Raw genomic sequence first — 24,257 nt, forward strand, 5'->3', positions numbered from 1 at the left:
TCCTGGCTGCTTTCACAGGCTGGCATTGAGTGTCTGTGGCTTTTCCAGGCTCACAGTGCAAGCTGTCGGTGGATCTACCATTCTGGGATCTGGAGGATGGTGGCCCTCTTCTCACAGCTCTACTAGGCAGTGCCCCAGTAGGTACTCTGTGTGGGGGCTCCAACCCCACATTTCCTTTCCACACTACCTTAGCAGAGGTTCTCCACAAGGGCCTCGCCCCTGCAGCAAACTTTTGCCTGGGCATCCAAGGCATTTCCATACATTTTCTGAAATCTAGGCGGAGGTTCCCAAACCTCAGTTCTTGACTTCTGTGTATCTGCAGGCTCAACATCACATGGAAGCTGCCAAGGCTTGGGGCTTCCACCCTCTAAAGCCACTGCCCGAGCTCTATCTTGGCCCCTTTCAGCCACAGCTGGAGTGGCTGGGACACAGGGCGCCAAGTCCCTAGGCTGCACACCGCACCAGTACCCTGAGCCTGGCCCACAAAACCACTTTTTCCTCCTGGGCCTCTGGGCCTGTGATGGGAGGGGCTGCTGTGAAGGTCTCTGACATGGCCTGGAGACATTTTCCCCATGGTCTTGAGGATTAACATTAGGCTCCTTGCTACTTATCCAGATTTCTGCAGCAGGCTTGAATTTCTCCCCAGAAAATTGGTTTCTCTTTTCTATCGCATAGTCAGCCTGCAAATTTTCCAAACTTTTATGCTCTGCTTCCCTTATAAAACTGAATGCCTTTAACAGTATCTAAGTCACCTCTTGAATGCTTTGCTGCTTAGAAATTTCTTCTGCCAGATACCCTAAATCATCTTTCTCAAGTTCAAAGTTCCACAAATCTCTAGGGCAGGGGCAAAATGCTGCCACTCTCTTTGCTAAAACATAACAAGTCACCTTTGCTCCAGGTCCCAACAAGTTCCTCATCTCCATCTGAGACCACCTCAGTCTGGACATTATTGTCCATATCACCATCAGCATTTTGGGCAAAGCCATTCAACAAGTCTCTAGGAAGTTTCAAACTCTCCCTCATCTTTCTGTCTTCTTCTGAGCCCTCCAAACTGTTCCAATCTCTGCCTGTTACCCAGTTCCAAAGTCACTTCTACATTTTCAGGTATGTTTTCAGCAATGCCCCACTCTACTGGTACCAATTTACTGTATTAGTCTGTTTTCATGATGCTGATAAAGACATACCCGAGACTGGGAAGAAAAGAGGTTTAATTGGACTTACAGTTCCACATGGCTGGGAAGGCCTCAGAATCATGGCAGGAGGCAGAAGTCACTTGGAGATGGCAAGAGAAAAATGAGGACGAAACAAAAGTGGAAACCCCTGATAAACCCATCAGATCTAGTGAGACTTATTCACGATCATGAGAATAGCATGGGAAACATCGGTCCCCATGATTCAATTACCTCCCTTTGGGTCCCTCCAGCAATACGTGGGAATTCTGCAAGATACAATTCAAGTTGAGATTATGTGGGGACACAGCCAAACCATATCAATCATACAACTTTTCTATAAAGCAAAAATTTAAAATATGGGATTAAAAAATGAATATAAGTAAAAGTCCTTTTTTTTTTATTTGCTGTGCTTCAGGAGATAGTCTTGCACAGCCTCTGAGAATCACAAATCTCATTTTGGAAACCACTGTTTTAATTGCTCATCTCCAGTGGCCACCATGCTATCTTTGTAGGTTCAAGTAAATATTCAGAATCATGAGACTACCACAGGTTATGTTTGGTACTAGTCTACTTAAAAAGGCATAGAACAAGAACCTTAGCTTGCCGGCAAGGTAGCTTCTCTAAACGAGTCCTTACTAGAGCAGTCCCTGTAGCAGTATGCAGCTAGCTCCAGGAGGTATTTTCTCTCCAGGTATACTCATAGGTGTAGGAACTATTTTTTCTCCAGCTCAAATGCAAGGAGATGAGATCTACATCAGTGGGTGGTACAATCTCCCTTACCAAAGAAGCCTCAGTTTTCCACAAGAGCCAATATCTATTTTTACATTTCATGTATAGACCTTAGGGTCACTGAAAGAGATGTACCAGTTACAAGAGTCAATATACTCAGGAAAGCCTAAACTATGACTTTCTCTCAGGTATTTATAGTTCTCTAAGCCTAGATGTACTTTACCAGCTGGGGATTATTTTTATCACAAGCAATGTTGCCTAGCAGTGTTGTTAACACATACTGTTTTATCTGGTAAATACAGACCTAGGTTGTTGATCCAGAGTATCATGGAGCAGGTGAAAATGTTTTGTTAACCTGCTCACTCAGTTGGCTACTAGATTCCATTAAGTAACAGAATCCATTAGATCAGTCATGTTGCTGCTCTTTTGATTCTCTACTACCATTTCTGTACTTACAGACAGAGCGATAACCTGTGAACACTTTAATGCTGTAAAAATAACTATGAGGAATTAGTTTCTCCCTAAGGGAGAAGGTAGCATCCAACTTCCTGATCCTAAATGTGTAGTTTCATGAGACTATGTTCCTTTATTTTTTCAGTCTTCTATCTCTATCTTCCTTAAGTGGGTTAATTTCTACTGATCTATCTTTTCATTCAGTGACTCTTCTGCCCTTCTAATCTGTGTTTAAGACTTTATAATGATATTATTTCAGATATTGTATGTTTTCATTCTAGTATCTGTATTTGCCCTTTTTTATTGGTTTAAAAAATTTATCTGCTGAGATTTTTTATCTGTTTATTCATCTCAGGAATATTTTCTTTCGTATCTTTAAGCATAGTTGTAATAATCGCTTCAAAATTTTTGCTAATTAAATACAACATGTGGAACATCTTGGGTTTGGTCTCCATTGACTGCCTTTTTTCTTAAGAATGGTTTATGTTTACCTATTTTTTAATATGTCTAATAATTTTGGCTAGTATCTTGAATATTTTAAATGACAAATTGAAGAGATTCTAAATTATGTTGTATTCCTCTGAAGAATATCTTTAAAAAAAAACTGTTGTTTTTTTAGCAGGCTCAAGCCCCAAATTATTTTTCCAGTAGTAAGCAATAATTGAAATATTTTGCCAGTTGTTTTAGCCATTGTTGGACAGCTTGGAGGTGGCCCCATGCATGTGGAATTCAGGGGTTGCCCAGATATTTGGGTAGAGTTAATACATAGAATATAAGGCTATACCACTCTGACTCTTTATTTAGAAATTTCTCTGCTTACTTTCCAGGCATTATGGTCACCCAAACTTTGTCCTTTCATTCTTCAAGCCAGTAAGAATGCAGGTTTCTATCATATTTAGATGCTTTTTATGTCTGCAACTGAGGACTGCCCTCAGACAGGAAGTCACAAAACAGGACACTTATTCAGTGTTATCCTTTTTTTAAAAGAGTAAACCACACCCCTAGTTTCTGCCTGCTTTCGATTGTTCTCCAATGCCTTCAGGCTGTTGATTTTTATATTTTGCTCAGAGTTGAAACTTGCTATCTGTGTTAGAATTTATCCAATAGGAGCTTGCTATCAACTGAGTTATATCCCTCAAAATTCATATGTTGCTCCCTTAACCCCCAATGTGACTGTATCTAGAGATAGGGTCTTTAGGAAGTAATTAAGGTTAAATGATGTCCTAAGGATGGAGCCCTAATCTGATAGGCCTGTGGCCTTATAAGAAGAGGGAAAGATCTGTCTCTCTCTTTTTCTGCCTGCCATGTGGGGTGATAGCATGAAGGCAGGCATCAGTAAGCCAGGAAGAGAGGAAGGGAGCGCTCACTAGAACACAACCATGCAGGACCCTTCATCTCAGACTTCCAGCCATCAGAACTGTGAGAAAATTAATTCCTGTTATTTCAGCAGCCCAGTCTATGGTACTTTGTTATGGCAGCCCAAGAAGACTGATACCAAGCTAAGTAGCCATTACTAGAAGTGAAAGCCTTGTGTTTAGATTGGATTGGAAAACTCAATATTGTTAATATGTTATCTTTTAAACTTTTATTTTAAGTTCAGGAGTACAAGTGCAGGTTTGTTGCATAGGTAAACTTGTGTCTTGGGGGTTTGGTGTACAGATTATTTCATCACCCGGGTATTAAGTCTAGTATCCATTAGTTATTTTTCCTGATCCTCTTCCTCATCCCACCCTCCACCCTTTGAAAGGCCCCACTGTGTGTGGTTCTCCTCAGTGTGTCCATGTGTTTTTATCATTTAGTCCCCACTTAGAAGTAATAACATGCGGCATTTGGTTTTCTGTTCCTGTGTTAGTTTGCTAAGGATAATGGCTTCCAGCTCCATCCATGTTCCTGCAAAGGACATGATCTCTACTTTTTTTAATATTGATCTGTAGACTTCTCACAATCGCAATGAAAATTTCAACATACATTTTTATATAAACTGACACACTGAATCTGAAATGTATAAGGCCATGCAAAGTACTTAGAATACTCAAAACAGCTTTGAAAAAGAAAACACAACTAGAGGACTTACACTGCCTTTCAAAGCTTATTATAAGCTATAGTAATTGAGAGTGTGGTACCGACATAGACTTACAGGTCACTGAAAAGAAATAGGGAATCAAGAAGTAGACCCACATATATATGGTCAAATATTTTCAATGAAGGATTCAAAGCACTTCAGTGGGGAAAAAATAGTCTTTTCAGCAAAGGGTGTTAGGTCTCCAACTAGATGTCCATGTGAGGGAGAACATGAACCTTGACTCTCACCCCATACCATTCACAAAAAAGATCAACTGAAAACCACCATAGACTTAAATGTAAAATCTAAAGCTATGACACTTCTGAAAGAAAATATGGGGAAAATTTTCCAGGCCTTTAGGATAGGCCAAGATTTCTTAATAGTACACAAAATCACTTAATATAAGAGAAACTATTGATACATTTGATTTCATCAAAAGATAAAGCCTCTGTTCTTCAAAAACACCATTAAGAAAATGAAAAGGTAACCCATAAAGTGGGAGCAAATATTCACAGTACATATATCTGGCAAGGCTTTTATCCAGCTGTATAAAAAACTCTTATCGCAATAATAAGGAGACAATCTAATTTTTTTCTTTTTTCTTTTTTTCTCAGATGGAGTCTTGCTCTGCATCCAGGCTGGAGTGCAGTGGTGGGATCTCGGCTTACTGAAACCTCCGCCCCCTGGGTTCAAACAATCCTCCTGCCTCAGCCTCTAGAGTAGCTGGGATTACAGGCGCCTGCAACCATGCCTGGCTAATGTTTGTATTGTTAGTAGAGACAGGGTTTCACCATGTTGGCCAGGCTGGTCTTGAACTCCTGACCTCAAGTGATCCTCCTGCCTCAGCCTCCCAAACTGCTGGGATTACAGGCATGAGCCACTGTGCCCGGCCATGCTAATATTTTAAATGGTCACTTTATTTGAGTAGACATTTCACAAACAAAGATAACAAATGGGGCCAGGCGCAGTGACTCACGCCTGTAATCCCAGCACTTTGGGAGGCCGAGGCGGAAGGATCACGAGGTCAGGAGTTCAAGACCAGCCTGGCCAATATGGTGAAACCCTGTCTCTACTAAAAACACAAAATTTAGCCGGGATTGGTGTTGTGCAATTGTAGTCCCAGCTACTCGGGAGGCTGAGGCAAGAGAATCACTTGAACCCAGGAGGCAGAGGTTTCAGTCAGCCGAGATCGTGCCACTGACTCCAGCCTTGGTGACAGTGCAAGACTCCATCTCAAAAATAACAATAATAATAATAACAAATGGCTAATAAGCACATGAAAAGTTCAACATCATAGTCGTCAGAAAAAAAATCATAGTAAGATACCAATTCACCCACTTGGATGACCAAACTTAAAAATACTGTGAATACTATGCTTTGGTAAGTATGTTGAGAAACTGGGATTCTTTTACATGCTAGTAACACTATAAAATGATAAATCTACCTTAGAGAACAGTTTGTCAAAGTTAAACGTATACTTACCACATGACCCAGCAATTCTACTCCTAGGTATTTACCCAAAAGACTTTACCAATAATCTACAAAAAGAGTTGTACAAAACATGCTGAGTATTAAAGCCAAACATGAGTTTATATTATATAATTTCATTTAAATGATATAGAATAAGCCAAACCAATCCACAGTAACAAAACTGATCAGTGGTTTCCAAGAGCAAGGTGTACAAAGGGACATGAGAGAACTTCTTCTGGGGGAATCAAAATTTTCTGTATCTTGATTGGTGTATAGATTTGTCAGAATTCATTGGAACTGAACAGCTAAAATGAGTGCATCTTATTGTTTATAAAGTATGCCTCACTAGGCTTGATTTACTATATATAAGTATATATATTTAGTCTATATATATATTATATATTTAGTCTATAGTCTAAGTCTACAAATATATAGAATGTATACGGACTAAATATATACTATAAAAATATATAATGTTTAAATGAATAGGCTCGTAGGATGTTGTTATATGAACCAAAAGAAAGAAAGAAAGCCCATGGAATTGTGTAGTGTAGGGAACACTGCACGTAGTTTAGTGCAGCTAAAAAATTGGTATGGGCCAGGCGCGGTGGCTCATGCCTGTAATCCCAGCACTTTGGGAGGCCATGGCAGGCAGATCTCTTGAGCTCAGGAGTTTGAGACCAGCCTGGGCTACATGGCAAAACCCTGTCTGTACTAAAATTACAAAAAAAAAAAAAAATTAGCTAGGCATGGTGGCACTTGCCTGCATCCCACCTACTTCGTGGGGCTGAGGCAGGAGAATCACTTGAGCCTGGGAGGTCGAGGCTGCAGTGAGCCAAGGTCACACCACTGCACTACAGCCTGGGCAGCAGAAAAACAGAGAGAGACCCGTCTCAAAAAAAAAAAAAAGTTATGGTATGAAATTTTCATCTGATCTTTGAATCATGTATTCACAATGCAACCAAGAAACAGCCTGCTCTGAGTTTTATTCCGTAAACTAATAATTTGATTTGTTGATGTATCATGTTCCCTATACTGATAGTTTATTTGTTTCCTTTATCAACTGCTTTTCTTTAATCCCCCAAAATTCTCCTCCAATCCATAACTTTCAGCTATTTCCTTTCAGATTTTCTTTCTCCTTTCAGATATTCTTTCTTTCCTTCCTTCCTTCCTTCCTTCCTTCCTTCCTTCCTTCCTTCCTTCCTCCTTCCCTGCCTCCCTCCCTCCCTCCCTCTTCTCCTCCTCTTTCTCTCTTTCTCTTTCTTTCTCTTTCTTTCTTTCTTTCTTTTCTTTCTTTTCTTTCTTTCTTGCCTTTCTTGCCTTTCTTTTCTGTTTTTTGTTTGTTTGTTTGTTTTTTCTTTTTGGGACAGACTATCCCTCTATTGCCGAGGCTAGAGTGCAGTGGCATGGTCTCGACTCACTACGACCTCTGCCTCCTGGGTTCAAGTGACTCTTGTGCCTCAGCCTCCCAAGCAGCTGGGACTATAGGTGCACACCATCATGTCCAGCTAACCTTTTTGTACCACCATGCCTGGCTAGCTTTTTCGTATTTTTAGTAGAGACGGGGTTTTGCCATGTTGGCCAGGCTGATCTTGAACTCCTGACCTCAGATAATCCACCTTCCTCAGCCTCCCAAAGTGCTGGGATTACAGGCATGAGCCACCATGCCCGGCCACTTCTCAGATTTTTTTCTAGCCATTTTGTTTCTCTCTAATTCTAGACTTGTATTTCCAGCTATCTTTTAGACATCTCTGTGAATATCTTCAAAGTCTCAAGTTCAGCATATCTGAAACCATACCTTTCCTTTTTGCCTCAAACCAGCCCTTCCATCTGACTTTTAAAAACAATTTATTGAAACAAAACTCACATAACATAAAATTTACCATTTTTTCCAACTTCAGAAATATGTTTCATCTATATTTTTATATAGCTTTTTAAAAATTTTTGAAATTTGTAAAACACATTAAATTTATCATCTTAACCATTTATAAGTATACAGTTCTGTAATGTATATTCACATTGTTGAACAACCAATCTCCAGAATTTTTTCATCTTGCAAAACTGAAAATTCTATACCCATTAAACAATAACTCATTCCCCTCTCCCCCCGCAGTTCCTGGCAACTCCCACTTTACCTTTTGTTTCTATGAGTTTGACTACTCAAATGTATACCTCATACAGATAAATCATACAATATTGGTCTTTTTGTGGCTGGTTTATTTCATTTAGTATAATGTCCTCCAGGTTCATTCATATTGTAGCATGTGTTAGAATTTTCTTAATTTTTAAGGCTGAATAATGTTACATCTTATGTTTGTACCAGATTTTATTTATCTAGTCATCTTATAGTGGACATTTGGGCTGCTTCCATCTTTCAGCTATTGTGAATGATGCCGTTTTGGGCATGAGTGTACAAATATGATTTGAGACCCTGCTTTTAATTCTTATGTATATATATGAGAAATGGAACTGCTGAATCATATGGTAATTCTATTTTTAATTTTCTGAGGGATCGCTATGCTATTTTCCATAGCAGCTGCACCATTTTACATTCCTATCAACAGTATGCAAGAGTTCTAGTTACTCCATATCCTCACCACACTTACTATTTTCTGGGAGATATATATATATATATATCAGCCATCCTAGTGGATATGAGGTGATATCACATTATGGTTTTGATTTGCATTTCCCTAATTATTAGTAAGATTGGGCATCTATTTCATATGTTTGTTGGCCATTTGTATATGTTCTTTGGAGAAATGTCTATTCAAATCCTTTGCCCATTTTTCAATTGAGTTGATGTTTAGTTTTGTTTTTGCTGTTGATTTGTAGGAGTCCTTTATTTAAAATGTTTTATTTAATAATAATTATTATTGTTTTATTTAACAATAATTTATAATTAAATAAATTATAATTTATGTAATATTATTATTAAATATTATTATTTAATTATTACTATTATTTGATATGGGGTATCTCTCTGTTGCTCAGGCTGGCGTGCAGTGGTGTTATCATAGCTCACTGAAGCCTTGACCACCTGGGCTCAAGCCATCCTTCTGCCTCAGCCTCCTGAGTAGCTGGGACTACAGGTACATGCCTCTATGCCTAGCTAATTTAAAAAAAAAATTAGTTGGGGGATGATAGAGATGGGGCCTTCTTGTGTTGCCTAGGCTAGTCTTGAATTCCTGGGCTGAAACAGTCCTCCTGCCTTGGCCTCCCAAGTGCTGGCATTAGTGGGGTGAGCCACCACGCCTGGCCTTAAGAGTTCTTTGTATAATCTGGATGTTAACTGCTTGTCAGACATATGATTTGCAAATATTTTTCTCCCATTTTATAGGTTGTCTTTTTACTCTGTTGATTGGGTCTCTTGATGGAGAGAAGTTTTAAATTTTGATGTAGTTCAAAAAACCTTTATTATTTTGTTGGACCTAAGTTCCTGGGGCTATCACATATATCCACATAGAAATTTTAAATACAATCTTACTGAAAAGATAGGTTTGAAAAAAATCAGCTGTCTGCCATCAAGTTCTCTACAGGTCAATTCTCTTATTTTTTGTCATGGTAGCTAATTTGGGGGATGTACTAGTGGCAGATTATTATTGTTCCCAGTTATTCACTTTTATTTTTTGTAAGAGCAGAGATTATCAAACTTTCTGTGAAAGGATAGATAGTAAACACGTTAGACTTTGCAGGCAACACGTAGTCTCTATCGCTACTGCCATTGCTACTGTCTCTTCCTTGTCTTCTTTTTCTCTTTCTTCCTCTCCTCTTTCTCCTCCTCCTTCTCCATTTTTCCTCTTCTTTTAAGAAAATTTGATTACTCTTATGAAATGCAAAAACCATTCTTAGCCCATGGGTGGAACAGAAAGAGTCCACAGGCCAGATTTGGCCTGGGAGCAGTAGTTTGCTGACCCCTGCTTGGGAGGATTATATGTCCTCACATTGCCTTGTGACTTCTCCTGTGGGAGAGGCATCTCTTTCTATCCCACTGATGTTGGACTTGTCCACGTGGTTTACTTTAGCCAGTGGAAAGTGAGTGGGCATGATGTACACCATGTCCAGGAAGAATCTTTAAGAGCCATTGCATGTTTGCTCTAGCTCTCTTGCTCTTTTTCCTTCTGACATGAGAACAGAATGTTCAGATAGGGGCTATTTGTTCAACTTGGATCCTGGAATGAAAAGATCTATAAAGCAGAATTATAGCCAATCTATAGGTACCAATATGTCATGTGAAAGAGGAAGAAACAATTCCTGTAAGCCACTTAAATTTGGGGGCTGTCTGTTACCCTGTATAGCCTAGCATAATCTGATGAATATATTATTACAGGTAAACACACACACAAACACAATAAGCAATAGAATTTACATAGAGGTGACTTTTAAGTCAAGAACAGCCTGACAGAAGCTACTTATTTAACTTTGGAAGTATTAGACTAAGAAAAAGTATAGAGAACTCCAAATGTGTACAGACAGATGTTTATTGGCAAACAAGAGTACTGAGTGGAGGAAGACCAGTTGAAGAGAGTGAGCTTATATTGATACAGAGATTCCTTAATTAAAATCAGAACCCCAGAGTTCCTGTTAAGGGGATTTGTCATGGGGATAGTAAGAGTCTAATAAAAATAACTCAGCATAAATTGCTAGTTTCCAAGAGGAAGCAATAAATGAGAATTTCTGAGTCTAAATAGTCTTCCAAGTGTCCTAACTAAAACTTACAGGACCCAATTCCTAGGAAGATAACATTTACATGCAAAAAAGTAAAATCTTAAGGGACAGAAAGATTTGATCCAGGATTTACCGAGCCAGCTAATTGCTTGAATTGATTGATACCTAGCAGCTATATCTTTCAGAATCATGGTGTCTATCCTGCACTCTTTCTGTTAATTAAATATTTTTGAAATTAAAAAAATATTAAAAATTAGCCCATCTCAAATCTTTAAAGATACAGCGAGGGCCGGGTGCGGTGGCTTACACCTTTAATCCCAGCACTTTGGGAGGCTGAGGCAGGTGGATCATTTGAGGTCAGGAGTTCAAGACCAGCCTGGCCAATATGATGAAACCCTGTCTCTACTAAAAATACAAAAATTAGCCGGGCAGTAGTTGCATGCGTCTGTAATCCCAGCTACTTGGGAGGGTGAGGCAGGAGAATGCTTGAGCCTGGGAAAGTGGAGGTTGCAGATCGCGCCACTACACTCCAGCCTGGGCAACAGAGTGAGACCTTGTCTCAAAAAAAAAAAAAAAAAAAAATTACAGCGAGATACCATCTCATATCAGTCTGAATGGCTATTGTTAAAATGTCAAAAAATAACAGATGCTGGCCAGGCTATGAAGTAAAGGGAACACTTATACACTGTTGATGGGAGTATAAATTAGTTCAACCATTGTGGAAAGTAGTGTGGCAATTCCTCAAAGAGCTAAAAACAGGACTACCATTCGACCCAGTAATCCCATTACTGGGTATATACCCAAAGGAATGTAAATCGTTCTACCATAAAGATACATGCACACATATGTTCATTGCAACACTATTCACAGTAGCAAAGATGGAATCAACCTAAATGCCCATCAATGGCAGATTGAATAAAGAAAATGTACATTACCACATTTTACCATGGATTACTGTGCAGCCATAAAAATAAAAAATAAGATCATTTTCTTTGCAGGAATATGGATGGAGCTGGAGGCCATTATCCTTAGCAAACTAACACAGGAACGGAAAAACAAGTGCCACATATTCTCACTTATAAGTGGGAGCTAAATGATGAGAACACATGGACACATAGAGGGAACAACAGACACTGGGACCTACTTAAGGATGTAGAATGGGAGGAGGGGAAAGGGCAGAAAAATAACTAATAGGTACTAGGCTTAGTACCTGGGTGATAAAATAATCTGTACACCAAACCCCTGTGACATGAGTTTACCTCTATAACAAACCTGCACATGTACCCCTGAACCTAAAATAAAGTTTAAAAAAATAGCAAAATGCAGAAAATGGTAAAACATTCATATTCCCAATACCAAAAATGAATATTAATATTTTGTCATATTTGTTTCAACTTTTTTATATTAAAAACATTATTGATGAAGTTGAGGGTTCCTTCAATTCTTTCCCTTCCTATTCCCTTTACCCCTCCTGATTGCGTCACTTTCCTCTATTCCCAGGCAACCAAAATCTTGGATTTGGTGTCAATCTAGCCCATTTTTTATACTTGTTTTCATGTGTAATTCAATGAATAGTATACAGTATTTTTGTTTGTATGGTTTAAAATTTTTTTCATAGTTGGTATAATAGTACAGTACTTTTTTGCAGTTTTGTTTTTTTCACACACTAGTATGTTTTTGTTATCTATTCATGTTTATTCATTTAAATCTAGCTCACTTATTTGTATACAGTATGCAACTATATACATATGCCACATGTTTAGACATTTCTCTATAAATGTCTGATGTTTACTTTTATGCCTGCATTCATTAAATATTTATTGAGTACTTACCATGCCCTAGGTACTATAGCATGATATGTTAGTGAATATATCAGAGAAAAATCTTTGCTACCATGCTACTTATGTTCTATTAGAGTAATATAAAATAAATAATAAATAAATAAGCCAAACATAAAGTATATTAGAAGGTGATGAGTGATATGGAAAAAGATTAAGGAGAACTGGGAGTGGGATTGAGGGGAACAGACTCAATCAGTGTAGCTTGGGTAAGCCCCCTTGGTAAGATGATATTAGAGCAAAGACAAGGTGAGGGAGTTAGTCAGTGAATATCTAGGGAAGACAATTCCTATCAGAGAAAAGCCAGTGCAAGCCCTTAATGTAAGAGTGTATTTGGTGTTTTCTGGGAACACCAGAAGGCCAGCATGGCTGGAGAAGAGGGACATAGGGGATAGGAGTAGGACTTGAATCACAGAGGTTACAGAGTTGAAACGGAGGAGATGACTGTGCCTCATCTTATAGGCTGTTATGAGGACTCTGGCTTTTACGCTGAAAAAATGAAAAGTACATGAAAGATTTTGAGCAGAGGAGTGATGTGATCTATGTTGTAAAGGGGTTACTTAGGCTGGTATGGTAAGAATAGACTGTAGGGAGCTAGAGTGGAAGCAGGGAGACCAGTTAGGAAGTTATCACAGTGTTCTGGGGGAGGGTTGATGGTGTCTCACACTAGAGTGCTAGCAGTAGATGTGGTGAAAAGTGGTGAGACTTTGAATATATTTTGAAGGTAGAGGCAACAAGATTTGCCAATGGATTACATACAGAGTGTGAGAGAGTACGAGGAGTGAAGAATGATGCCAAGGTTTTTGCCTAAGCAACTGCAGAGTTGGAGTTACCATCCAAGAGATGGGACCGCTGTGGATAGAGCAGATTTGGGATAGAGGATCAGGAGTTACGTTTTGGATGTGTTAAGCTTGAGAACCTGTTAGATATCCGGATAGAGAGGCTGAATAGTTAGCTGGATATATGAGTCTGGAGGTCATCAGCAAGGTCTGACTGGAGTTATAAATTCAAAAGGCATCAGCTATACATATTTTACTTAAAGCAGTGAGATGAGATGATATTGCAAAGGGAGTGGGTATAAAAAACAAGAGAAGAAACAAAGACTGAAACCTGGGTGTCAGCAATTTAAGAAGTCAGGTTAAAGGGGAGGAACCAGCAAAAGGAGACTGAAAAGAGAAACTATTGAAATACGGAGAAAACATACCAAAATGTAGTATCTAGGGGATCCAAGAAGAAAATGTATCAAGGTAGAGGAGGTAATTAGTTGTGGCAAGTGCTGCTGACTATGTCAAGTAAGATGATTGCTTCACCTTAACCATTAGCATTGATGACAGTGATGAGTAGTTTTAGTAGAATGGTGGAGGTGAAACCTATTGGAATGGGTTTAAGTGAGAATCGGGTTGGAGGATGTGGTCTCATCAAACATAGTGGCAGCTCTGATATCTTTACCTTTCTTCAATGATGGGAACCCATTCTCCCCCTTACCATGTTGAAAGGAACTAGAGTTGGCCTTGATTTGGGGGCTACCTACTCCTGTGTGGAGTGATTTTTTTTTCCATTCTCTTTTCTAATTCTCTCTTCAGGTATATACACTCTAATATTTATCACATCTATTGAGTTTTCTGTTTCGTGACTCCAACTTTTATATTCACATTTTCAATTTTTAATGTAAGCTTTATATTAGGTATAACAAATATACAGAATACTACGAAATCCAAAGTGTATACAGATTAATCCATTTTTATAAACTGAACACACCTATGTAACTAGTACCCGGAATGCCCCTCATTCTTCTTCCTTATCACTCTTACCCCTTACTCTCAAGATAACCTGTTTATAGAGATTATATAAATGGGACTATGCAGTATGTACTCCTTTCATTCAGTATGTGTCTGTCTTCTTTTATATTATGTTTATGAGATTGATTCATGTTGATGCATGTAATTGTTCATTCATTGTCATTGCTGTAGAATTCCACTGTATGAATATACCACAATTTATTTATCTGCTTTACTTTATGTGGACATTTGGATTGTTCAGAATTTGGGGCTGTTACAATAAGTTCTTCCACACATATTTTATGGAACATATGCCCACATTTCTCGTGGATATATACCTAAAAATGGAATACTTATGTCATAAGATATGTGAATGTTGAGCATTAGTGGATACTGTCAGTTTTCCAAAGTTGGTGTAACAATTTACATTCCTACAGCAGTGTGTGAGAATAAGTGTTCCATTTACTCAACATCCTTGCCATCCTTGATACTGTTGGGTTCTTCACTGTAATCATTCTGATGAATCTGTATTGGTATCATATTGTGGCTTTAATTTGCATTTAATGCATGTAATTTGCATTTTCTGATGATTTCTGAAGCTGAATATTTTCTGATATATTAATTTGTCATTTGGAGATCTTATTTTGTGTGAATTACTTATTTATATTTTTGGCTAATTTTATATATTTATCTACTTATTTGTTATAAATTCATAGGAGTCTTTTAGATATTCTGTGTACCAGTATATTCTGTGTAGGTATTGCAGGTATCTTCTCCTAGTCTGTGGCTTGCTTGTTCACCCTTTAAATGGTGAATTTTAATAAGGAAAAGTTCTTCATTTTAATGTAGTTTAATTTACCAAGATTTTTTGCCTTATGTTTAGTGCTTTTTTGGATCCTATTAAAGTCCTTGCTGACCGAAGGAAATTTCAAATGCAGTCAACTGATTTAATTTTTTCTACAAATCTTTTAAATATCCATTATTACTTAGGCAGAATATTTTAGGCTACTGTAAAGAATATCAGTTTCCCCAAGAGTATAATTTAGGTATCACTTGTCTTCTTTCATTCACAAAAATATCCACAAAATATCAATTCAAGTCTCATATAACTCAATTCCATAAGACCTTTTATTCCTTCTTATCAAACCCAAATTCTCTTGGTATATTTCTTACCTCATTTATTTCTAATCACCCTGTCTTCTATTTTTAGAGATAACAGAGCCTGTTAGATGTGGGTTCCTCTAAAACTTTCTGTCCTCCACTCTGAACTCACAAGGTATGTCCTCATCTGTCTTTACGTCCCCCATCTCCTCTTTCAGTGGAAGATATGGAAGATATTTTATCGTCCATTATTTTACCTCTGTTGGGTATCATTCGTTTTCCTCCTTCAGGAATATTGTTCTTTGAATTATCCCCTTTCCTGAATCTTTAGTGGCTCTCCCTCTGCTCAGTACATCGACAGTATGTTATCCCACTTTAGAAAACAAAACAAAATGCTTACTTTCTAACTCCTATGAGTTATCCCATCTCAATCCTTCCTTAAAAAACAAATCACTTACACATGTGATTAACGTGCATAATACTAAACATATCCCACACAATTCGTGCATATAAAACTAGTGAAATCTAAATAGGGTGGAGGGATTACATCAAATTCAGAATTTTCTTGTTGAAACAGGAAAGGTTCCCTTGTCCCCCTCGCAGGATGTGTGACAGGAGTATGTGACAGGGGGAGTGGCTGGGAGTGGCTCGCAGTGCCTCGCTGCTCAGACCTCTAGAAGAGCATACGGATGGGCAGGCTGTGGGGCTCTGACCCCATGGCAGTGTCTAGGGGTAAATGTTTATTGCTGAAGCCCCAGTAGGCGTGTATTACAGGGTACTCTTTTAGTTTAGCCATCTGTAAAGGGCTTGTGTTAGCTCAATTAGACCCCTGACTTACTGCAAGGACAGAGGGCTTTCTGTATCCCTGAGTTCCTTTGTGTAGGGGAAGAATTGGATCACATGTGGGCTTGGAGAATGAGTGCAGGGTTTTATCGAGTGGAAGTAGCCCTCAGCAGATGGGGGAGCCAGAAGGGAGATGGTTTTCCCCTGGAGTTGGGCTGCTTGGTGGCCCAGGTTCTCCTCCGACTGCCCCAGACAAACCCCATGTCGTTCCGCCAGTCAGTGGGGCGCTGCTGTGCGGCCCGTGTTTCATGTGTTCCTCCGCTGATGTGCTCCCCTCGACGTCCAGCCGCCTGTGTGTCTGCCTGCTAAGGTCTCAGGATTTATTTTATTTTATTTTATTTTATTTTTTACTTTTTATATTTTTGGGACAGAGTCTCGTTCTGTTGCCCACGCTGGAGTGCAATGGCTTGGTCTCCGTGATCTCAGCTCACTGCAGCCTTTGCTTCCCGGATTCAAGAGATTCCCCTGCCTCAGCCTCCCGAGTAGCTGGGATTACAGGCACCCGCCATTATGCCCGGTTAATATTTGTATTTTTAGTAGAGACGGGGGTTCGCCATGTTGGCCAGGCTGGTCTTGAACTCCTGACGTCAGGTGATCCGCCCACCTCGGCCTCCCAAAGTGCTGGGATTACAGGCGTGAGCCACCGCGCCTGGCCGGGTCTTGGAGTTTTTATAGGCACAGGATGAGGGTGTGGCCGACCAGGGTGATCTTGGAAAATGCAACATTTGGGCAGGAAAACAAAAATGTTTCTCCTCATCTAGCTCCATGGGCACATGTCCGGGGATGGAGCCCTAGCCATAGACCATGCCTTGCCCCTCTTTGGTATCATTTAAAGGGACCACACCCTTCCTTTCCCTACTTCTGTATCATTGTGATATTAAGCTGTAGTTATGCATGATGTTGCCATTGAGGGAAACTGGGTTGAGGGCATATGGGATCACTCTGTATTATTTCTTACAACTGTATGTGAATGTACAATTATCTTAAAAGTTAAAACAGAAGTATTTCTAAAAATTATAATAATAAAAGCCACCATTTATTGAGTGGTTACTATATGCTAGGTTCTGTTTACATACTATCAGGTGGATATTATTGTTAACCTCATTTTATAGAGGAGAAAACTGAGACACAAAGAGATTAAATCACTTACACAGAGTCACTCAGCCACTAAGTGGCAGAACTTGCATTGCGTATCTGCCTTTATATCCTGCCTTCTAGTCTCACTCGTCAGCCCACTGCAATTTACCTTTCATCCCAATCACTCACCTGAAACTGCTTTTGCCTCAATCACCAAGTCTGTTGCCAAACCTAATGGTCCCATTCTTTTTACAGCCTTTGCTATTGCCCACACATTCAACAAATATTTCCTGAGACATACAATGTCTCAGGACATACAATGTACCAAGTTACTTTCTACAGCTGTGAAAAAGATAGGCAAAACTGCTGCAACTGAAGAATGCACCTTTTAGAATTAGAGGTCTGAAATCTTCAGTTCTTTCTTTTCTACTCATCACTGCTGACTTGTTTGTGGATGGTCAATAGGCCACTTTGTTGTCCATGCCTTTGTTTTTCTGTGGCTAATCAGGTTATATAGCTAGTTTGTTTGTGGTTTCACAGCATAAATGATAAAATATTATATTTAGATACCATTTTTCCTTTTTCTCCCAAGTGGAACTCTGAACCTTTCCATGCAATTGTCATGAATATGAATGAAGTAAGACAACCAAATCCTGAAGTATCCTACCCTTCTTATATAATTATTAAGAATGAATTGTGAAAAATTAATTGCCATTGACCTTTTACCTACTTTTTCTGTATAAGGATAATTTGAATTAATTTTATGCTCACTATTTTGGAAACACCAGGAAGATCTCTGCAGAATATTAAGTAAGTTTCATTCCATGTGTCCAGATAAAAAGCTACTCCAAGGAAAATACTCAGCTTCGTGGAGACATAGTGGTAGCTTTTTGCATATCACCAAAGCTAAGCATTTGAATCAGAGTTAAAGAGGCGTCATCTTGTCTCCTTCCACATATCCATGGTTATTATCTGTGTTTTCATTCCTTTCTCCCAATTCAGTAATGAAGAAAAAAAAAATTCTCTCCTACTTCTTCATGCCAGAAAAACAGCTCTTGTTTTATTACTTCTAATGGGAATGTATTTTCCTTTGTGATTGGAAGCAACTCTAGTCCTCTTGCCTACATCCAGGGTTAGTTTCTGTTTTTGTCTGATAGCTATTTGTTTGCAGCAGCAGTTAGCAATTTGCATGGACAGTGTGTCAGTGTCACTGCCCTCAATGAAACCCAAATGCCTCTTGGAAGAAAGATGACAGATTCAGCCCAGGGACTTGCAAAACTTTAAAAGTGATTCCTTGTCAAACACGTGAAAAACAACTCTTCCCTCTCTATAACTTGAGGAAAAAAATGAGAAACTGTCTTACAACAGATGGCAATTCCTTGTTAGTAAAACAGGCCTGGACTGATTCAGCTCCACTCCTTTATGTTCTTTTTGCAAAACCCACAAAGGACACATTTGGGGCCACTTTTCAGAGCTGGCAACAGTCTCTGCTTTTTAAGGAAATCATGTGGATGAAATAAAAAAAAAAAAAAAAAGCCACAGTTGACGAAGGGCTTGTAATCCCCAGAGTACAGAAATGGGATGCATAGGCCTTAAATTCTAGATCATCAGGTTTGGTAGCTTGATTAAATTTGGTTGAAACAAACAAATTTGGGGCTGGGCGCAGTGGCTGACGCCTGTAACCCCAGCACTTTGGGAGGCTGGGGTGGGTGGATCACGAGGTCAGGAGTTCAAGACAAGCCTGGTCAAGGTGGTGAAACCCCGTCTCTCCCAAAAAGACAAAAAAAAAAAAAAAAAAAATTAGCCGGATGCGGTGACGGGTGCCTGTAATCCCAGCTACTCAGGAGGCCGAGGCAGAGAGTTGCCTGAACCGAGATCACACCACTGCACTGCAGCCTGGGCGACAGAGTGGGACTCTGTCTCAAAAAAAAAAAAAAACAAAAATTGGGGGAAGTTTATGTTTTCTTGCTGATTAGGCTTCTTCTTAAAAAAAAAAAGAAAAGAAAAGGAGGAGAGGAAGATGAAAAAGAGGAGGGAGAGGAGGAAGTAGAAACTATAAAAATACCTTTTGGGGTGATGGAATGATAAGGTGATCTCTAACTTTCAAGTTACCCTAGATCTAAAGAATTCAATCTTTAATGTTAAGTCCAGTACCTTTTTCCACCACTTATATGTAAAGTACTATAGCTGCTTTGATGTATTTAGAAGTTATTTAGAGAGGTTTGGAACCAGTGTGTGAGTGTGTGTGAGTATGTGAGTGTGTGATAGAGAGAGAGAGTGTGTGTGTGTGCCTTCTTAATAAGCTTGGCTTTTTACAGATAGAACAGATGCCTCAGGACATCATGAAACTTTCTCACTGAAGATGTTGAAGCAGAATCTGGTGGGGTATTGTGGAGTAGACTTAAACACTAGATTAATAACCAAATCAGTTAGCTTGTATGATTTTTTTCTTCACCTAAGAGTCTATGCTTCATGAATCAGAACTAACCCCCCTTCACCTGTTCTTATAATAACCTTGATCTGGGGTATTTTCAGACATTTAGGGTAATACTTACTATTTAGTTCTTCTTATATGCAAGAAAACACTGGCCACCTTTACTAATGTTCTATTTTATTTCTTTAGGTGTCTGAACACACACAATTAAGTTGGATCCTTTCCTGCATGGTCAGACTACCTCGATTACAACATTTGCATCAGTGGAAGGTAAATGCCAGTAATCTGATTAATAAACAGACAAGAAGCTATTTTTCCCTTCCTGTTTATTTTTGTATTAGGCTCTGGGAATCCTGAGTTTACTCTCCTGCCTGGTCTGCTTCTCACTAATGGTTGGAACATCATCTTTAACCTTCCTGCTTCAGGGTATTAAAAGGAAAATAAAAGCATTTTCCAAGATTCCTCCTGACTTAAAAATTATGTTAATTGTTTTTATCTGTGTACAGTTGAATCAGAGTTACTTTTGGATAGACTTGGTAATGACTTTGAACAACCACATTATAGTTAATAAACAATCACAGATTCTAGATTACTGGACTCTGAGGTTGCCTCCCATTTCCACTGGAGTTAACCGGCAGTAAGGAAAGAATGTTTTCATTGTGGAGAGAAGAGACAACATATTTCATTTAACATTTAAACAAGTTGAGTCCAGGCAACAGTTCAAACCCACAGAATAATTAGGGCTATACTTTTTCTAAGACGTTCAACCAAGAAAGATAAATTGGATAATTCATAGTACTTTACTTCCATTTATTTTTGCAATTGGATAACCCCAGGGTAGGTAGCCCCTAACTACATCAACACTAATTTCAATTTCAGGCTTCTTTTGAGGTATTTTCAGGGCCATTGGTTTCCTCAAAAGCTGGTCTTTAGAAGCCTTCACACATGCTACAGGAAGAAACAGATAAAGCTTTAAAGTGACAGTGCCTAAATGCTATGGTCTGAATATGTCCCCTCAAAATTCATATGTTGAAACCTAACTTCCAAGATGATGGTATTAGGAGGTAGGGCCTTTGTGAGGTGATTAGATCTTGAGGGTGGGACCCTCATGAGTGAGATTAGTGCTCTTGTTAAAGAGGGCCTAGAGAGACCTGCTTGCTCCTGCCATCATCTGTGGACAGAGCTAGAAGTCACTGTCCATGAACAAGGTTCCTCACCAGACACTGACTTTGCCTTAATCTTGGACTTCCCAGCCTCCAGAACTATGAGAAATAAATTTCTGTTGTTTATAAGCCACCTAGTTGGGTATTTTGTTATAGCAGCCTGAGTGGACTAAGACATTTAATGCATAAGATGGTACTGGTAATGCTGCAGATTCATTACTTGCCACAAATTAGAAACAAAGTTTCATAATGTTACCTGCCATATTTTGGTTTTAGGCAATACTTTCCCATTATACCATAGTATTCTACCATTAAGTGTAATGTTGAAATCCTTTTTATAGGAACTGAATACTAATCTAATAGGAACTATTCCCACTTTAAAATAGCATCTAAAGATCTCCTGCTAGCACATTACTAGTGCGTATACTGATATTCTGGAAAAGCCTTTCCATTAGTATATAATTGCTTGTTTGTAGGAAAAACATGAATTTCAAATCCCAGTCTTATCCTCAGGTATGTTACTGTCTTCTGTGGTCATTCCTTCATTAATACTAATTAAATACTAGTGCTATCTTCTGTGAGTCTTATGTCATAATAGGTGCTAGAGATATAGCAGTCAATAAAAAGTAGCCCCCTTCATTAGACTTATAGTCTGTTTGGGAAAAGACAATTAAACAAGTAATAAGAAAGTGTAAGAAGTGCTCTGAGTGCAGGATTCCAGTGCTATAGGAGGATCTGATAAGGGCATCTAGCCTGGTTTCCATTGGGACAGCAAAAGGTGGAATAGTGGCACAGAAGGGTGGGGTGAGGGTTGCTGAGGTCAGGGTTATTTAGAGGATTAATGAGTAACATATATGTAAAACATCTGGAGCACATAATAGGCACTCAATAAATATTATTGCTCTCCACATTTTCCCTCTCCCTTGTAATTTCAAGGTCCATTATGCTAATATGAAAAGGCTATATATTGAATGTGATGGCAACTTTTAAAAATTGGATTCTTTTCCAATTTGCACGTTTCCAAATTAAACTTTCATTATCTTTACCTGGTGATCATTGTGAACTAGCCTTTATCATGAACTTTGTAATTAGGGGATGTAGTGAAGAAATTGTTCAAACATTCAAATTTCCTTTGAATGGCCTAGAGCATTGGTTGCTATAAGCCAGAAACCACTTGAAGTATACTCAGAAAAGTTAAGTTTGTAACTAAATTATGAAACACCAAAATTAAGATGGCTAAGGAGAGAAGCTGTTGTATTTTCAGACTGAGCCTTAAAAAGTATGTCTGCACCTTGGTAGGGGTACCCCAAGTTTGTAAGCTCATGAGCTTGGTCCCTGGAATAAAACAAGTTTATAAATTCAATTGCCCAGTTCATTTGGAAATAATCAGACTTGAGGGAAATGATTCAGATTAACTAAATGAATAAGATTTGTCTACACACCAAAGTATCCATTTATTTTACAACAGATGCTATACCTTAGGCCTTGAAACTGCACAGAATATTCCCATCTAATAAGTAGCTCTACTCAGAGAACCAAAGGACGTGTCAGCAATGTGCAGCCACAGCAAGGGAGTTACCATCGTTAGGATCATGTTTAGTGAGTACACAGTAGTAGTTTATAATCAGCATCTATTACCCCCCAGTTATTAAATGTTTCTAACATCATCTCAGGTGTTTCCATCAACTTCTCCATTAAGGAACTGTTTTGGTCTGTACAACCTGTACTGTTCATTGGGTCACTTGACCCTCACTGCTTCAGCATGCTTAATCACCTAAGGATCAAGACGGGTCATTAGGATTGGTTAGATGAATATTTCTCTCAGTTACTTTTATTTTTTAAATGCCATGACTTTTTTGTTTTTTGTTATTTAAATGTGATTTTAAGGGAACATTGCAGTTTTCTCAGTAGCATGCTGTGAGACTTTTTGGGAAGTCTCCACGTATAAACAATAGGGCTTTTGATATTAACTCATGTTAATTTGTGGAGATTTAATTTCATGATAATTTGTGACCTTGTCTGTGAAATCTGGAATTTATCCGATTTGGAACCAGTAAATGCCTGTATCCTTACTTTAATAAAATAAATAAGAAATAGTAGCAGTGCAGGATCCCTTAAAGGGGCAGTGATGAAATGCACTCACCTTATTCCTGCCTCAGCCTGGAGCATGAAGACAAGCCAGCCAGAAGATGGCTAGAGTTGCTAAAAAGGAACCGACGTATAATGTTATTACAGGTGGCTTCAGATCACAATTTGCTTGTTTTAAAATTTTCTTAATCTAGCAGTATAATTAGGTTCAAGTCAGATTTCAGATTTCTTCCCCTCCTCTCTTTTCACCTCTCACAGGCAAAGACTACCAAGCAGAAGCACGATGGCACGGTGGGCCTGCTCACGTACCCAGTACTCCAGGCGGCCGACATTCTGTTGTACAAGTAAGAAGAGAGTTCACCCTGGTCTTATACATACTCACGGTGACCAGAGAGTGTTTTAACCTATTCAATGCAGACTTGGTTCATGGGCAAGGGGAAGTGCAGAAAGGGTCAGACATCTGAATCAGTTTATATCTATTCCCCAGAAATACTACGTTATAGAAGTATGTTTCTACATGTGTAATGTACTACATTATAGAAGTATGTTTCTGTGAGAAACTAATAATATTAAGAGCTAACATTTAAATAGCACTTACAATGTGTTGGAAACCATTGTAAGTGCTTTACATTCATCAACCCTTACAACAACCTTCTAAAATTTGCATTCTTATTGTCCCAATTTTACAGATGGAGAAATTGAGGGACAGAGTGGTTAATAGCATGCCCAAAGTCATGTAATTAGCAAGGCTTGGAGCCAGGATTTGAGTCCAGAAAGTTTGGATACAGAGTCTGTGCTCATAGTCAGTAGCTATGTATATTTCCCAAGTAATGATTAAACTTCAAGCATTTTAAATGTTGATTTTTTATATATTCTAGACTCTAAAGCAATGCTGTCCAATAGAACGCTCTGTGTTTATGGAAATGTTCTATGTCTGTGCTAGATCCTGTAGCCAGTAGCCACATGTGTGGCTGTTGAGCACCTGAATTGTTGCTAGTGCCACAGAGGAACTGAACTTTAAATTCTATTTAATTTTAATTAAATTTAAACAACCACTGTATTAGACCTACAGGTTGAGAGCAAGTTTTTAAAATATGATGTAGGGTACCTGTACTTCTCCTGGACCCATAATCCATCCAGTCAGCTACTGCTGCCACTTAAAGTCCTCAAAAATATACACCTGAGGATGCTGATCCCTGCACTAGCTGTACTACTGGCCAGGGCTTCTGATTTCATCTGCCTCTCAATTCTTCCGTGCTAACCCCTCATCAGCCTCTCTTGACCCCCATTTGACCTTCTAGAGATAAAGCCTCCCAGTTGGCATGTGCTTAGGGCCATGCTACTGTGAAAGCTTCTGGGAAAAGAAGACACTTCACCAGTG

At 38.9% G+C, this 24,257-nt stretch overlaps 1 protein-coding gene across 3 annotated transcripts in view; it reads left to right on the forward strand.

Moving 5' to 3' along the window:
- Positions 1–24,257, forward strand: part of WARS2 (tryptophanyl tRNA synthetase 2, mitochondrial) — a 120,256-nt gene that overhangs the window by 86,028 nt on the left and 9,971 nt on the right. For all 3 annotated transcript variants that reach the window (XM_054454729.2, XM_063664387.1, XM_063664390.1), the window contains exons 4-5: positions 19,815–19,895; positions 23,135–23,220. In XM_054454729.2, the coding sequence (XP_054310704.1) occupies positions 19,815–19,895; positions 23,135–23,220 (167 nt within the window). The remainder of the gene's footprint in view (positions 1–19,814; positions 19,896–23,134; positions 23,221–24,257) is intronic.

The sequence above is a fragment of the Pongo pygmaeus genome, chromosome 1 (assembly GCF_028885625.2).
Source record: "Pongo pygmaeus isolate AG05252 chromosome 1, NHGRI_mPonPyg2-v2.0_pri, whole genome shotgun sequence".
NCBI classification, from domain to species: Eukaryota; Metazoa; Chordata; class Mammalia; order Primates; family Hominidae; genus Pongo; species Pongo pygmaeus.